We start from the raw sequence: 15346 nt of genomic DNA, 5'->3' as shown, positions 1-15346 counted from the left end.
CCCCTCAAACCATCCTTGAGCTTTGCTTTCACTTTTGTTCTACATGTTTGTCAAACAAGGTCTGCGGTCCCTGAGAGTGTGAAGACAGTGAACAGCTAAAGAATACGAGCCTGCAAATGAACGTTTCAAACTTTTACACTTCACATTTATTTTGGAAAAAAAAAAGTTCTTTAAAAATACTCCTACAAAGGCATTGGAGCAGCAGGTTCAGTTTCCTTTATAAATACATCTGGATTATTATTATCTTCCTCTCCAGCAACATCTAAAGATGCCTCATGGAGCCAGGAGAAGCCCTGGTCGGAATGGAAGACACACACCCGTGTGAGCAGGGCTGGCACACCACCTACCTATTCACATTTTCTAAAAAATACAAATACTGTCAGGGGAAGAGCAAATGTTGCACACACAAGGCCATGGCCCATGGGCAGACAAGAGACCTCACAGGCCCCTGGGGTGGAGGCCTGCCAAAAGAAACGGGTCACCATTTAGTGGAAACAGGAGGCTCGAGGACAGATGTTATTGCTCGGCACCACAGCTGAGATGAAAAGGTGGAGTGAGAACACAAACTGGCAATGGAGGTTTGACTGGTTTGATTTTAATCTTGAAACTAGTGATGGCTGGTATGTGGGGAGCCCTTGGTTCTATGTCTTTTGGGGGTTTGTTACAGTTTGCAGCCACTCTTTTGCCCACATTTGCTGTTCTTCAGAAGTGTTCAGTTAGTTCATCCTCTAGGCTGATACTGGCCAATCAGGAATCATGTACTGGATATGACAATACCAGTCAATCAGGAATCATAGAGGGGATGTGATGATGCCAAACTATGGTAGTCAATCAGAATGAGTGAGGTGTTTATGTAAAATAAAGTCAAATGCCACTTTTTACAATCAGGGAAATGCTTTCTGTACTGTTCAGAGGGGCAATTCTAGCCTATCAGAAAACACTCTTAAGAATTGAAAGTTCTCTGAAAAATCACCAGAAGGCCTTCTCTTTTTAATTCTGATGCTTTTTATGAAACTGCCCCTGTTCTAACTCAGAACTATGGGATCTCCCTTTCTGGTAGAAACCATGGTGGTTTTTCTTGTTGCCTCGCTAGCCAGCACATATGAGAATTATAAACTGCCTTATACTGAATATGAGCATTGTTCCATCTGGTTCAGTATATGTGGACTGGCAGTGGTTCTCCAGGATTTCAGACAAGGGCCTTTCCCAACCCTGCTGGGAGATGCCGGGAATTGAGCCTGGGACCTTCTGCATGCAAGGCAAATGCTCTACCTCTGAGCAGAGCTTGGAAAAGTTACTTTTTTGAACTACAACTCCCATCAGCCCAATCCAGTGGCCATGTTGGCTGGGGCTGATGGGAATTGTAGTTCAAAAAAGTAACTTTTCCAAGCTCTGCCTCTGAGCTATGACCCAGCAACAATTTCCATCCTTATCTGATTGGCAATGGAACTGAAAAACCAAAGGCTGCCCCTGATGGGTCAAGTACCAAAGGAAAAGACAGGAAAAGACAGCAGTGACAGAGAACAAGGCCTTTACAGTGTTTTCTTGAAAGTTCTTCTAAGAAAGCTGGGTAGGATGAACGCAATTACAGCTGGTTTTTAGCCCACTGTTCAGTCCCCATTTCCCAAAACACACCATTTCATTGGGGTGTGTGCATGCCAACATCAGGAAGGACTGCCTAGCATTAGCATTGTATCTCATCTTTAGAGGACTGGATGTGTCCCTTTCCATTGGGATGCCTGGAAGTGCCTCCTGGTACACTGAATTAGGCTGGGAGATCTAGGAAATGGCCATCCCAACAGCAACCAGTGGTGTTGAGCATGTTCAAAAGCATCCAGGCTCTGTCCACCCAAGCCTTCCCCATTGATTGTTGTCCCCTCAAAAGGATGAGGCCACTTGGGAAGGACAAAGAGAGCTGGCTGGTGAAGAGTGTGTTGCAAGCCAGGCTCAAATGCTATTGAGCAATGGGCCCAGGGATCCCAAACGCCTCCCATTTCTGAAATGCATTGCCCTCACTAAACATGTGTTGAGTTTGAGTTCCTGATGATGTGGCTGAGGAGACCAGTGCTTGCCTGGTGAGGAACTGTGCTGTAAAACAACTCATCTTCATCCATGGTGGCTGGTGATGATCAATTCATGGGCTGAAATTGGCAGATAGCCTGTCCTCTGGTTCTGGGCAGAGATGGCACAGCCAAAGTAGTCCAGGAGATCTGCGCTATCCTCCAAGAGTTGCTGAAGGAAGACCAGCTGAGAAGAAGCACCCAGTCTGAAAATCCAACACACAACAACAGGCTGCAGTTCCAAACATTCTTTCCTAGAAGTTCCATTGAATCCAGTGGGACTTCTGAGTAGACATGTATGGGCTTGGACTGCAAATTGGGTTCATTCATGGGCAGTGAATGGATCCTTGCCTGCTCCATCGCCTGCGGGTCAAGTGTGACCGGTTGTAGGGGACTGCTCACCTGCCAATCACCTGATGTCACAAGGATGCTAGGTAACCCGTTTTTGCCCAAGTAGCTTGATATCAAACTGTGTGGCCAAAGGCAGTGCACTTTGCAAGGCCCAATGCTCAGCTGGCATAGAGGTTCCTACAACACCCCCTCTACAACACAACAGTTTTTAACAGTTTTTGCCTCAGGCACATTTTTACCCGCCCCACACCTGACATCATACATGATGACAGGTATGAGTCAGGTGAGTGTGGGTTGGGCAAAATGGGCTACCAGGCCAAATGTGAATATCTGGGGGACTTCATTAGGTCTGCTGGCTTAAGAGTCTCCATCAGTTCAAAACAAAGGAAGGTCCATTCTAGTTCAGTTGTTATGCTTAAAAAAAAAATCACAGTGAAATATATGAGACTTTGATCAAGCTTTTGCGTTTAGGAATTGGCTTCTTCTGCTTCTCCCCCTAACTCCCTGACATGTTTGCCCTTTAAACACAAATCCTGGGGCCCTCCTGAGGAAGTTGCTCTTGCCAACACAACCTGCTGTCTCTTCCCTCTCCTAATCCTTATCACAGTGTCCAATAGAGCCAGGATCCAGAGCCTGACATTTTATTGCTATGTTCGAAGGGAAGTGGGCAATCTACTTTCAGCTCTGGGGTTGTGAAACAAACATGGTGATGACAAAGGACGGTGTGGGAATGGGATGCAGAAGAGGGGATGCTGGCTCAGCGGGCAAGAGCTTGGGAGGGTGGCCAAGCTGTTGCAATGGGGTCTGTGTGACGACCTGATGCGTCAATGGTCAATGTGCACGGCGCACCCACTTTATGCACACCGAAAGTCCGAGACACAGTTGAAGACCTGCAAAAGAAGTCTCTCTGCTGGCTTAAAGACAGACGAAAAAGGGGGACAGCACTGTCGAGGAGCAAGGGGAGAGTTCTCCGCTGCCCTGATGAGGCCACAATGAAGCTTCTGGTGTTAACCACACAAACACCTGTGTTTCGTCAATGGGAGAAAAGAGGCAAGTCTTCATCAGCCCCTTTCCCTTGAAATCATCGTCCTCTTTAGTGGCGCTGTGAGGCACTCGCTGACACACAGTGAAATGGATCAGGTATGCGTGTTGTTTGTCTGCTGGTGAAAACATCTCCCCTGCCCTCCCTCCCGCAATGCCAACAGTGCCCAATGGAACTGATGGGGCTTAGATCAGGATGAGGGGAGTTTTAGTGCAAAGATCAATTTAGCTCCTCCCCTCCATGCAAAGAACGGTGCACTCACATTGGGAGGAAGGCAGCAAAGCACAAACGCTGTGGCTCAGGGTCCAAGCAGAGTGTTTGGGGGGCACACAGTGGGTGGCACTCAATGGCCATGGTTTGTAATGGGACAGCCCACCCCACATATCAAAGGGATTGCAAAAGCTCTCCATGCTGTGCCACCAAGCTATGAATAATTCCATTACAGTTGTCTGGGATTTTGACAGATTTCATGGCATCTAGATCTTTCTCCTGCACACCCCACAAGGCACACCCACCTCTGGCACCTTTTGCCAGTATCCTTTATTAGCCAAGGCCAGCCCCCAGAAATCTTATTCACTGTCTACAGTGGCCTGGTTCAGAAGTAACAGGAAATCGTGGTTTTCTGCTACATGAACAAGCTGTGGCTTGTTTTCACTTCCACTTTTAAGCAAACCATAATTCCCTGTGATGTCCAAACTCAAGGGCTGAAGTTTTGTTTGAACTGGGATTAAAGAACAAGCCAGGATCTGAAACCATGCTTTGATCCTGGTTGATCTCATTGGCTCTACTTTTACCAAACCTTTGATCTGCATGACACAGGGAACCATGATTTGTTTAAACTGCAGGTGGGCAACCTACAACCCTAACCTTACTTTATGCAGCCTCAGATACCTCTGGAAGCTGCCCCATTCTTCAATTCCATTTGAATTCCTTCCTGTTTGCTTTCTCTTTATTTTCCCCACTTTTAAGAGTGTAGTTTCAGGACAACTGGGTTAATATTTTATTTGATAAAAAAAAAGTTGATGCTTGTATCCTGGATTTCTTTTATTCTGGGTTTATCTTTATTCTGAATCAGTTGGACCAGAATGCATTTGTCTCTGGCTCTGCCCACAATTGGCTCTGGCTCCACCCAACACTTGCATGCAACCCTGAACAGATCTCTCCCAAGGGAATACGGCCCTCGACAGAAAAAAAAAGGTGCTCACCCCATCATAATTTGATCCTGTTAAAACTTTATATTTTTTAAAACACACAGTTCCCTGTGACATCAAAACTCTAGGGACTCTGGCTTGTTTAAACTAGTTTCAGAACAAGCCAGGATGTGAAAGTAAATTATGAGCCCAGTTAGTTGTCATTGTGATTAAACAAACCACAGTTCTCCAAAGTTTGGATGTCATGTTGCAAAAGCTTGCAAACTCCTTCACATTTGCAAAAAGAGGAGCCAGGGGAGCATGCAAGGCTTGTTGTTGCTCATTCATGTAGCAGAGGACCAAGATTTCCCATTAATTCTGACCCAGGCCTTCTGGCTCTTGAGACACAAAGCTTCTGTGGAGCTCCTAATGGCACGGCTGGTCCTCCCTCTCCCTATACAGAACTAAGAGACCCTAAGCTAAGCAGAGTCACTCTCTCCCCACTGTGATCCCCCTGACAGTGAAATGGTGGGCTTCCAAACACTCCCAAACTTTCCCTGTTCTTTTAACCTTTAGTAGGACAGACCAAGTTGACTGATCTTCTGCAAAGTTATGCTCCAAGAAACAGTTCCTCTCGTGACCACCAAAGCTTGGCCATGGCAGATCTGAGGCCCACAATACCACCAATGTACTGAGGAACAGGTGGGCAGCAACTGGCGTCTGCGGAGAATGAGATCTGGGGTACTGCTCTGGAGGTTCAGGAGTCCTGTTGTGGGCCTTTCCTGAAAAGGCTGCAGACTCTCCCGTTGCTGAACATCCACTGGTGCTGTTTCCAGTCCCCTCGTGATGCCGAACAAGATCTGAGGGCATGTCTTAGGACTATGGGAAACATTGACCCATGTTCCTCCAGCTCTGTTTCTTCATTCCCAGCTGAACTTCTTAGTTCAAGCCTCCACCCACCCAAGTTTTTTTGGAGAGCTATCACAATGAGGCAACTGGTTCCTCTGCATGAAACAGCGGAGAAGCCCACCAACTTTGAAACAACTAAGGAGCGACAAAGGACTTGGGAGCAGCCCGGCAAAAGGAGGAAAGGGGGCATGTCTGAAAAGACCCCTTGGAAGTGCTAAGCCAGGACGCTGCCCAGAAGGAGAGAGTGTTGCTGGGAGATGAGAATGGTGGATTTGTCATCCTGCTTTTGTTAAAAAAAACCAAACACTCCTCCCCCACAAAAAATCCCCGCCCAGCCCATTGTAAACAAAGTAGAAAAAGGTGGAACGACGACAACCAAATGGAAATGCACATCGAGTCTACAAGAAACGGCATGGCACAGGGAGAAGGAGAGGAATTTCCTGCCGGAAGCAGGTCATTGGCAATTCATGAGGCCTTTCGAATGTCCTGTGCATATCAATATGTAGCAGCTGCCACTGGGAAGTGCAGGGGGTGGAGCCTCTGGGAAGTGCCACTCACAAGACGATCCCAGCGCAATGAAGACCCAAGACCTCACACAGCCCCGTGGCTTTCCTTTCCCCTGGGGGGGGGGGAACGACATCTTTCAGCCAGAGGAGGTGTGGGAGGGGGACGGGAAAGCTTCGTCCGGATTTAGTCCTCCAGAGGAGAGGAAGTTAAGACGATGTGTCCATCTCTGATGTCGCTCACTCTCGAGTTGACCCCATCACATGGGGGTTTTTTTTGCTGACTTTGGTCCCCTCTCGAGTCCAATCTGTAGATCTGCTGGCTGTTGTGGGGAGGGGTGGAGGCATGCTCCACAACTCTTGGTGAGACATGAAGTTTCTCACCCACTCACCCCACAAGACTTTCTGGTCTGCTTTGTGCCCCGGGAGGCAGCAAGTCTGAAGCATCTCATGCAAAGGAGAAGGGGAAGGAGGTCAGCCTGCTTGTCTCAGAGCCCTTAAAGAGAAATCCATTGCTGTTCCATTTCCTTTTAAAACATCCTTCTAAATAAAAGTCCTTACTGTTCCCTTTTTTTATTGGGGGGGATTCTTAAAGTCTGCAGCAACTTTGCCCTGAGGGTATTCCTTCCCTGTAGTTGCTGTCTCTGTGGGGAACGTTAAGACCCGACATGGGCTCAGACACACAGGAACGAAAAGGGAACAGGACCTCATGGAAAAGGTACGTGCAAGTCCCCAGCTTCTCAAACCTCCACAGACTGGATCTGGTTCATCTGTGCGCGCATCACCTGGATACTGTTCAGAATTTTCTTCTGGTGTCCTGCTAACGTTACCCCCACTCTCAAGATGTCCCTGTGGGCAAAAGCAAATAATGGGGGAGAAAGATTAGCAAGGAGCCAGCTGGCATAAGGAGCAAAGAAAAAATCTGGGGTCACCTTGAACTGTTAATTAAAATCTGGCTCTCAGGGGAATAAGCCTGGATGCGGCTTCCTAACCCCTGCCCCCCCATTCCTATACTTTTTCAGAAGTGGTCTCTGGGTAAGGGCCTTTTCTCCCGAGACACAAAATTATCTTGCAGAGCAAGGTTGATTAAGATCACAAGAAGTGTCATAATTCACAGCCACACTGCCTCTGGCAGCATAGAATACACATTATGGCTGCTGCTAACACTGAAATTGTCCAGTCCCCTTTTAAAGCCATCCAAGCTGGTGGCCATCACATCACGGTATAGCAGTGGAGCAACTGATGTAAATTTTGCGGTAGGTTAGTTTCTGCAGACACTCATACATCCTTTTCTACCCTCCAAGAGGCATGATCAGCTAGGCAAAAAATATTCAAGGAGGGTGCAAAAGCAGGGGCAGTGAGGGGACGTTGCCCGGGAAGAGGGTATGTAGCCTGGAGAGAGCTCCAAAGGCCAGATAAAGAAGTATTTGGACCTGAGTTTCCCTTCCTCTGCCTTTTAATAGTAATATACCTTAGGGCAGCCTTTCCTAATCTTGGGGCCCTCAAATGTTGCTGGACTACAATTCCCACAATTCCTATTGGCCACACTGACTGGGGCTGATGGGAGTTGTAGTCCAACATCGGGACCCCAAGTTTGGGAAAGGCTGCCTTAAGAACACAAGAAGAGCCTGCTGGATCAGGTCAGTGGCCCATCTAGTCCAGCATCCTGCTCTCACAGTGGCCAACCAGGTGCCCATGAATGCAAGAGCACTCTCCCCTCCTGTGGCTACCAGCAACTGGTTTCCAGAACCATACTGCCTCTGACTATGGTGGCAGAGCACAGCCATCATGGCTAGTAGCCTTCTCCTTAATGGAAGACTCCATGCCTTAAGAATCTTTCAGTGTATTTTCCAACCTGCTCCCCTGGCTGAAAACTATTTTCAACATACCTTCAGCAGACGGCCTAGCAGCATTGGCTCTGCTGACTGATGGATTGCTGAGACTGAGGCAAGGACTCTTTCAAGGGTGCAACTAGGCAAGTCTATGCCTTGGACTTAGGGTTCCTAAAGGGAGACATTTAGATGGCCCTGTGTGTTATTACTTCACTTGTAAAGGGGCTGTGTCTTGGAGAAACTTCTGAGGGCCACGTGGAGCCTCAGCACCTCCAGCCCTGTTCGAGACATTGCTGCACCAGAGAGAGGGTGAACTGTTAAAGTTTCCAATGGGCAATTTGAGAAGCTCTTGCAGGCCATCCCCCTCTCCCTCTCGGGAACTTACTCCATGGTCATTTGGGACACTGTGTCGAAGTCGGTAAAGCCACTGGTGGCAAAGCTTTCCTTGTATTGCCCCATCTTGATGGCCTCAAGCCACTCATCCACGGTGTTGAAACTGGAATAGTCTGGAATGGTGCGGTCCAGTAAGGGGAGGTTAATCCTGGAGAGCGAGGGGGAAAAATGAGCAGAAGAAAAGATCTGGATTTCCTTTCGCACAGAAGAACCCAACTGATGATTTTCCCAAGGAAAGGGTGTAAGCTCAGTGGCAGAGCACCTGCTTTGCATGCAGAAGGCCCCAGGTTCAATCCCCAATGGCATCTCTAGGTAGGGCTGAAATCCTGGAGAGCCACTGCCAGTCCGTGTATCCAATACTGAGCTAGATGGACCAATGGCATGAGTCAGTGTAAGGCAGCTTCCTATGTTCCTAGATAACCTTGTGTTCAGACATAAGGGAAACCACGATTTTCCCATTAATAAAGAGTGGTGCAGTGATCCTCCGTCTCAAAGGTTCCTTCCCCTCTCCCATCCCGCCTTCCTTCACATGTGCAGGGAGGATGTTTAAAGCTCCCATTTGCAACAAACCAGTTTTTTGTTCTGCTTCAAAATGAGAAACTGCGGGTTGTTCAACCCACGTTTTCAGATCCTGATTTGTTATAACGTGGGGTAAATAAGCCACAGTTTCCCATACACAAGTGTGTGGGAAACTGTGGTTTGTTCCAAACATCAAACGGAAGCAAACAAACCTGGGGACACTTCCAAATTTTCCAGAGGTAAATTTCTCTTCAGGTTCTGTCATACTTCATCACCTGGTCTTATTTCTTTAATTGTGCCATTATTAGAGCTGTAAGCAAACAGACCCTAAAAATTCTCTACCCTGTTTTGGGGGCAGAGAAATTGAGGAAATGGTGTCACCCCCCCCATTTTGCATCTTCCACACGCCTTGGACCTAGCATTAATCTGGGACACTGTGTGGGGGTGGGGTGGACAGCACATCTGACACAAAAAGTAAAATCAGATTGGTAGAGAATATTCAGAGAAACATTTGTGAAGGGGGCTCTTTGGGGGAGTGTCATGAGCCCTGCTGAATGGTCCTGGAGTGATGATGAAGAAGAGGACAAAGATATACAATGGGACCCGGGAGAGGCTCCTAGCAACTTGCAACCAGGAAGTGCTGAGGCAGGAAGCTTCAGTACTTTTGACAGGGACAGCTCCTCTCCCTCCAACAGAAGGAAAGCTGGCTGATCAGGAGCCCATCCCTTCTCCTCCCCTCCACCCCGCTCTTCTCCCAAAGCGCTGCCACTGCCCACACCTCCTCTAGAGGAGGAGGAACTCTATGACGTGCCACTGCACCCATCGCCCTGGACATGCAGACAACTGAGACAGCAGGCTCGGCTGGCCCCCACTTCCCCGCCTTGAAGGAGCACTTGCAGGTACGCACATTCCCGTCCTGTGACACCTTCCTCACACAAGTAGAAAGAGCCCACCTGAAGCTACTTAAAGGTTGTAATTCCTGCAACAATGTCTTAGCTTTGAGTAGTAATGCCTGATTATGCTGTTTAGAGATGCAGAATCTTGTGCGACCTGTAAGCTGATCCAAGGTGTTCTATTCATTAAACATCATGGAGAAAAGTGCACCAGCAAGTCTGAGACTGATCCCAACAGCCTTGGCCAGGACAATGGGGTGAGAAAAAGAAAAATCTGCAGAAAATGTCTGAGAAAAACAAGTCTTCTGAGGAATTTTATCATAGAGTAGTAGAGTTGGAAGGGGCCTATAAGGGCATCAAGTCCAACCCTCTGCTCAATGCAGGAATCCACCTTAAAGCTTCCCCAACAGGTCCAGCGGGCCTCCAGTGCTGGAGAGCCCATCTGTGGCCAACACATAATGAACTGTCCATCCCTCCAGGGGAGTCTGGTCCTTTAGGGCAAATGAGGTACCGCCCCACTCACCTCAGTCTGCCCTCCGCCAGCTCCTACCTCCCTGGCACTCCCTGTGAGCTTCCTTCTCTTTAGTCTCAGTATTGCCCTAAGGATGAGCACAATGTGCGAATGAGCTGACTCAGTCTGTTGTTGGCTCCAGCTGCGTCTGTCACTGGCTCTGGCTCCATCTACTGTTGGTCTCCCCGCCTTCTGCCCTACCAGTCCCAAAGGCCACCCAGCAGAACGGTATTGTTCCCCATCTTACTTACAGACTCCACAGAGCATAAGCAGCTTGCTGCAAACTTCAGCTCCTTCGTGTAATTTGGATGTTGTTTGGTTCATTTGTTGTTTGCTTGTTTTGTTTTCTTGATTTGTTGTATTTATTGTATTTATATATTGCTTGTTTTTTTATCTTTTTGTACACTGCCCAGAGAGCCTTCGGGCTTAGGGCAGTATATAAATTAAATTAAATAAATAAATAAATAAATAAATCACGGCCTGGGGATGATATCACTCCAGTGGCTCCCAATTTGTTTCCAGGCCCAATTCAAAGTGCTGGTTTTGACCTTTAAAGGCCTAAATGGTATTGGCCCAATGTATCCGAGGGACCGCTTACGCCCATATGGACCTGCCTGTGATTTAAGATCAGCTGGCTCTGGTCTCCTCTGTGTGCCTGGAATGAAAGTGTCAGACTGACAGGCCCACAGGGGAGAGCCTTTTCAGCCGTGGTCCCCAATCTTTGGAATATCCTATCCAAGAAGCCCGCTCTGCTCCCTCTCTGATGGTGTTCAGGAGACTTCTGAAAACCATCTTGTTCTGGAGAACTTTTGGGAGGGACTGAAGGGATAGCCTGAAACTGATTTTATTTCCTCCCCTTTTTAGTTTTACCTGTTTAGACCCCTTTTAATATCACTCCCCTTGAATTGCTAACTGTATTTTAATGTATTTTTGTGCTTTTGACTGTGCATGATTTTATTGTGAGCCGCCCTGAATGCCCTATTGTAGGGTAGAAGGGTGGGATAGAAGTCTTTTAAATAAATCAGTAAGTAAAATTTCTCCCTCTACATTATCAATATGGACGTGAGCATTGATGAAACATGGCTCCCCTCAAACTAAAGCAATCTTGATATGATTGTACATGATTACATCAAGATCCTTTTACTCATGTGCATGTGAAATGGAGTGCTTTGATAACAGGCCACAAAAAAAGCAAACCTTTCTTAGCCAATATAAGACCAAATATCCTTGGACAGTAGAAATGTCCTACTGTAGCTACGTCCAAGTATTTGGATCTGAAATAACTCCATATTAATTTATTAGTTGTTCCCTCAATTTCCTTCTCCTTCCTCTCTTGCCTATTTCTGGATAACTGTAAGAACTGCCCTCATTCTTTGAAACTGTCATGACTTGCGGACTCTGATGAAGAAGGGGTTCTTTCAGGGTACTTTCTTAGGGGGACAACTGCCAGTTCTCAATTCAGAGCCCTCTCAACCAGAGAATGCAGCCTGGCCACCAACCTCTATTTATTTCTTAGTCACCCATCTGGCTGGCTATCCAGCCACTCTGGGCGACGTACAAAATAGGCATACAAATATAATAGACATTAAAAATCTGAAAACAATGACAATAAAATCTAGCCCACCCCAAAAGCCTGCCTGAAGAGCCAGGTCTTCAAGGCTCGGCGGAAACTCATCATAGAAGGGGCCTGGCGGAGATCATTTGGGAAGGAGTTCCACAGGGTGGGGGCCACAATTGAAAAAGCCCTCTCTCTAGTCCTCACCAGTCTGGCTGTTTTGACTGATGGGATAGAGAGAAGGTCTTTGATACAAAGCATGACTCTGCTGTAGTGCCTCTATCTCCCTAGTCTTCCAGAAGTGAAAGACCACAAAATAAAGCAAGGGCTGTTTAGCCAGCCAGGAAGACGGAACCTGCCACACTTCACATAAGGCTGCAGTTGGCTTTAGCTCCTGCAGAGATGTATCTTTGGTAGCTGCCTTAACAGGTTGCTTGAAATTCTGGAGTTAGCCTAGGACAGCCTTTCCCAACTGGATGCCGTCCAAATGTTATTGTTGGACTCCAATCCCCATCAGCCCCAACCAGCATAGCCAGTGGTCAGAGATGATGGGATTTGTTGTCTAACAATATTTGGAGGGCCATAGGTTCCCCTCCCATGTTTGTAGACCTTGCTGTCTGTTTCTTACCCCGAGGAGAGGGGTGCCATGGCTTTCAAGCTGTTTGGGTTCCGGATCATCTTGTCTAAGGTGTTGACAATCTGTCCAAATTTGGGCCTGTGGTTCCGGTCCTTCTGCCAGCAGTCCAACATGAGCTGGTGCAAGGCGCTGGGGCAATCCATAGGTGGTGGCAATCGGTAATCTTGCTCGATAGCATTTATTACCTGTAAGAGAAAAGCCCACATCAAGGTCAGTGCAGACAAGGAGAGGCCATCAGTCTACCAAAATGTTGGCCTTCAACTGGTGGGTCCCTTTCAATTCTATGAATAGGTTAGCAACAGCAACCCATACTCATTTATTACTGCAGGAGTGATGGACTTTTTTCAGCTAAAACGCCACATTCCCTTCTGGATAACTTTCCAGGGGTCACATGCCAGGGGTGGGCAGGGCCAGAGGGACACTGGAAAGGGGAATGAGTGGAACCACAGAAAGGCAACCCACTGAGAGGCAGATGTACGGACAGGGAGTAGCAGGAATGAATCAGATATGGGAAACCTGTGTTGGCCCAAGGGCCACATCCCCTTCTGGACAACGTTCTGAGGGCCACGTGCCAGTGGTGGGTGGGGCCAGAGGCAAAACTGGGTGGGACAAGAAATGTAAATGTTACCTTTGTCCAGTTGGCTTGTTTCTACACACACTCGCCCGCCCCTCTCTATCCTCCATCCAAGAGGCAAGCAAGAGGAGTTTATCAAAATCGAGCCAGGCAAAAATGCTTCAGGAGGCTGTGAAGCAGGGTCAGTGTGGGGTGTGGCAAGGGACAGGAGGCATGACTGGAGGAGGGTGTGTCCTGGGGAGAGTCCCAAGGGCCACACAGAGAGGCATGGAGGGCCCCATTCAGCAAAGCCTTCCACCCACCTTTCTATCACAGAGGCTGACTGCTAGCCACTCAGGGACAGCTAAATGACACTGTTGTCCTAGAACCAAATGTGACTCAAGAGTTCATTCCCAGATGCACTCTGGGCTTTTGTTTCCTTCGTCATCTGAAGCAGCTAATGAATTGTGCGTGTCAACTGACTTAATCTGCATTATGACTAGGGATGGGTGAGAAATTTGATTCCGTTTGCGTTTCAACTGAACCTATCAAATTCTCACTTCCTGAAACAGTATGAGAACTGAAACACAGCCATCCTTCGATATCTGCACTTTTTCGAATTTTGCAATGCAGTTCATCAATCCAAACAGTGCTTACAAAAATACGTATCTTAGGGGAAAGTGTGCACAAAAATGAATATATGAGCGAGAATATCATGCAAAAATACATCATATGATTAGGAACTGCTCACAAAAATGTGTTTATTAGGAGAAGTGCACATTAAAATGCTGGAGAATTTTCATGAGGATTTTTTTTTTAAAAAAAATCACGAATTGCTGCAGAAATGTGGAGAGCTGAATTTAAGGTTGGAAAAAGGAGAAACTGAGAAAAATGAAATCGACAGATCTTTCCATCCCAAATTATAACTGTAATTGCTTAAGCCTCCATCAGTCTGAACAGTTGACTGCCAGGCTGCCTCTTCTGATTCATAATTGAGGATGAGGCTTTACGCATTATGTGCTCACATGCCTTTTTTATAGGTGTGCCATCTTAGATACAGTAGGGCCCCGCTTATATAGCGGGTTCCATTCCGGACCCCCGCCATAAAGCGGAAATCTCCGTAAAGTGGAACCCATAGACTATAATGGGGCCGTCGCGCAAAAATGATGCGAAAACGTCGCAAAAGAGCAAAAATCGGCTTTAAAATAGAAAATGAAAGCCGCTGCATTAGCGGAACACTGCGCCGGGAAGCAGGGCCCTACTGTACTCCTTTGTGTTTGTGTTTTAAGCTTTTATATTGCATGTTTTAAAATCTGTTTTATACTGTATGTTTTAAATCTGTTGTAACTTGCCTAGAAATTGTTGGGTGTGAGGTGACTAACAAATAAATAAATAAATAAATAATAAACACAACAACTCACAGCAAGTTTACTTTTCCTCACCAAAGGAATAATTCACAATGCAACTCATTCCCAAAACCAACTGGGCACATTCATGTAAGGAAGAGTTGTTGGCAATTCCTAGCAAAGGAGGCCAGTGTTTGACAGGCATAATGACAATAAAAATATAATAATAAAATTAAAATATAATAATAAAAGAGGCTCTAATAGGGCCCAGTAAGGAAGCCAAGCCATAAATCACATGGTCTTCGATGTCTGTATACTAATGCCCAGAGTATGGGAAACAAGCAGGTCGAACTTGAACTCAATACAGGAGGATAATTACAACTTGGTAAGTATAACTGAAACTTGGTGGGATGACTCCCATGACTGGAATACAGCAATTGAAGGATATAACTTGTTCAAAAAGAACAGAAGGAATAAAAAGGGAGGTGGAGTCGCACTATATGTTAAAAATATATATCCCTGCACAGGAATACAGGAAGATGAGCTTGGTAGCTCCACTGAGAGTATCTGGATTAAAATTAATGGGGCGAGTAATAATTTATTTTATTTATTTTATTTATTAAATTTATATACCGCCCGACTAGCAATAGCTCTCTGGGCGGTGAACATAAAAGGAATGTGGTGCTTGAAGTCTACAACTGACCACCCAATCAAGGAGAAAGTGAGAATGTAACTTTTGAAAAGCAAATTGCCAATGTTTCGAGGAGGCATGATGTAGTAGTAATGGGGGACTTCAATTATCCCAATATCTGTTGGGAGACAAATTCTGCCAGACAGGGCCCCTCCAAGAAATTTTTGACTTGTGTTGCAGATAACTTCCTCCTACAGAAAGTAGAGGAAGCAACCAGAGGATCAGCTATCCTGGACTTGATTCTAATCAATAGAAATGATTTGGTGGTTGAAATGGCAGTTTGAGAACTCTGGGAGAGAGTGACCACACCATACTTGAATTCTTGATTTTAACAGAAGCAAAAGCTGAGAGTAGCCACACGCGCACCCTGGACTTCAGGAAAGCTGATTTTAATAAACTCAGAACAATTGTAGGTACGGTC

At 46.6% G+C, this 15346-nt stretch overlaps 1 protein-coding gene across 2 annotated transcripts in view; it reads right to left on the bottom strand.

Moving 5' to 3' along the window:
• Positions 1-206: 206 nt before the first annotated feature.
• Positions 207-15346, bottom strand: part of EPHB2 (EPH receptor B2) — a 148158-nt gene continuing 133018 nt past the window's right edge. For both annotated transcript variants that reach the window (XM_061602144.1, XM_061602145.1), the window contains exons 14-16: positions 12327-12520; positions 8213-8368; positions 207-6844 (exon numbers count right to left, since the gene is read on the bottom strand). In XM_061602144.1, the coding sequence (XP_061458128.1) occupies positions 6736-6844; positions 8213-8368; positions 12327-12520 (459 nt within the window). In that variant the 3' untranslated portion in view covers positions 207-6735. The remainder of the gene's footprint in view (positions 6845-8212; positions 8369-12326; positions 12521-15346) is intronic.

This window comes from Rhineura floridana, chromosome 18 (assembly GCF_030035675.1).
Source record: "Rhineura floridana isolate rRhiFlo1 chromosome 18, rRhiFlo1.hap2, whole genome shotgun sequence".
NCBI lineage: Eukaryota > Metazoa > Chordata > Lepidosauria > Squamata > Rhineuridae > Rhineura > Rhineura floridana.
Note: the sequence above shows the minus strand (reverse complement) of the source record. Positions and strands in the feature narration are given on the sequence as shown.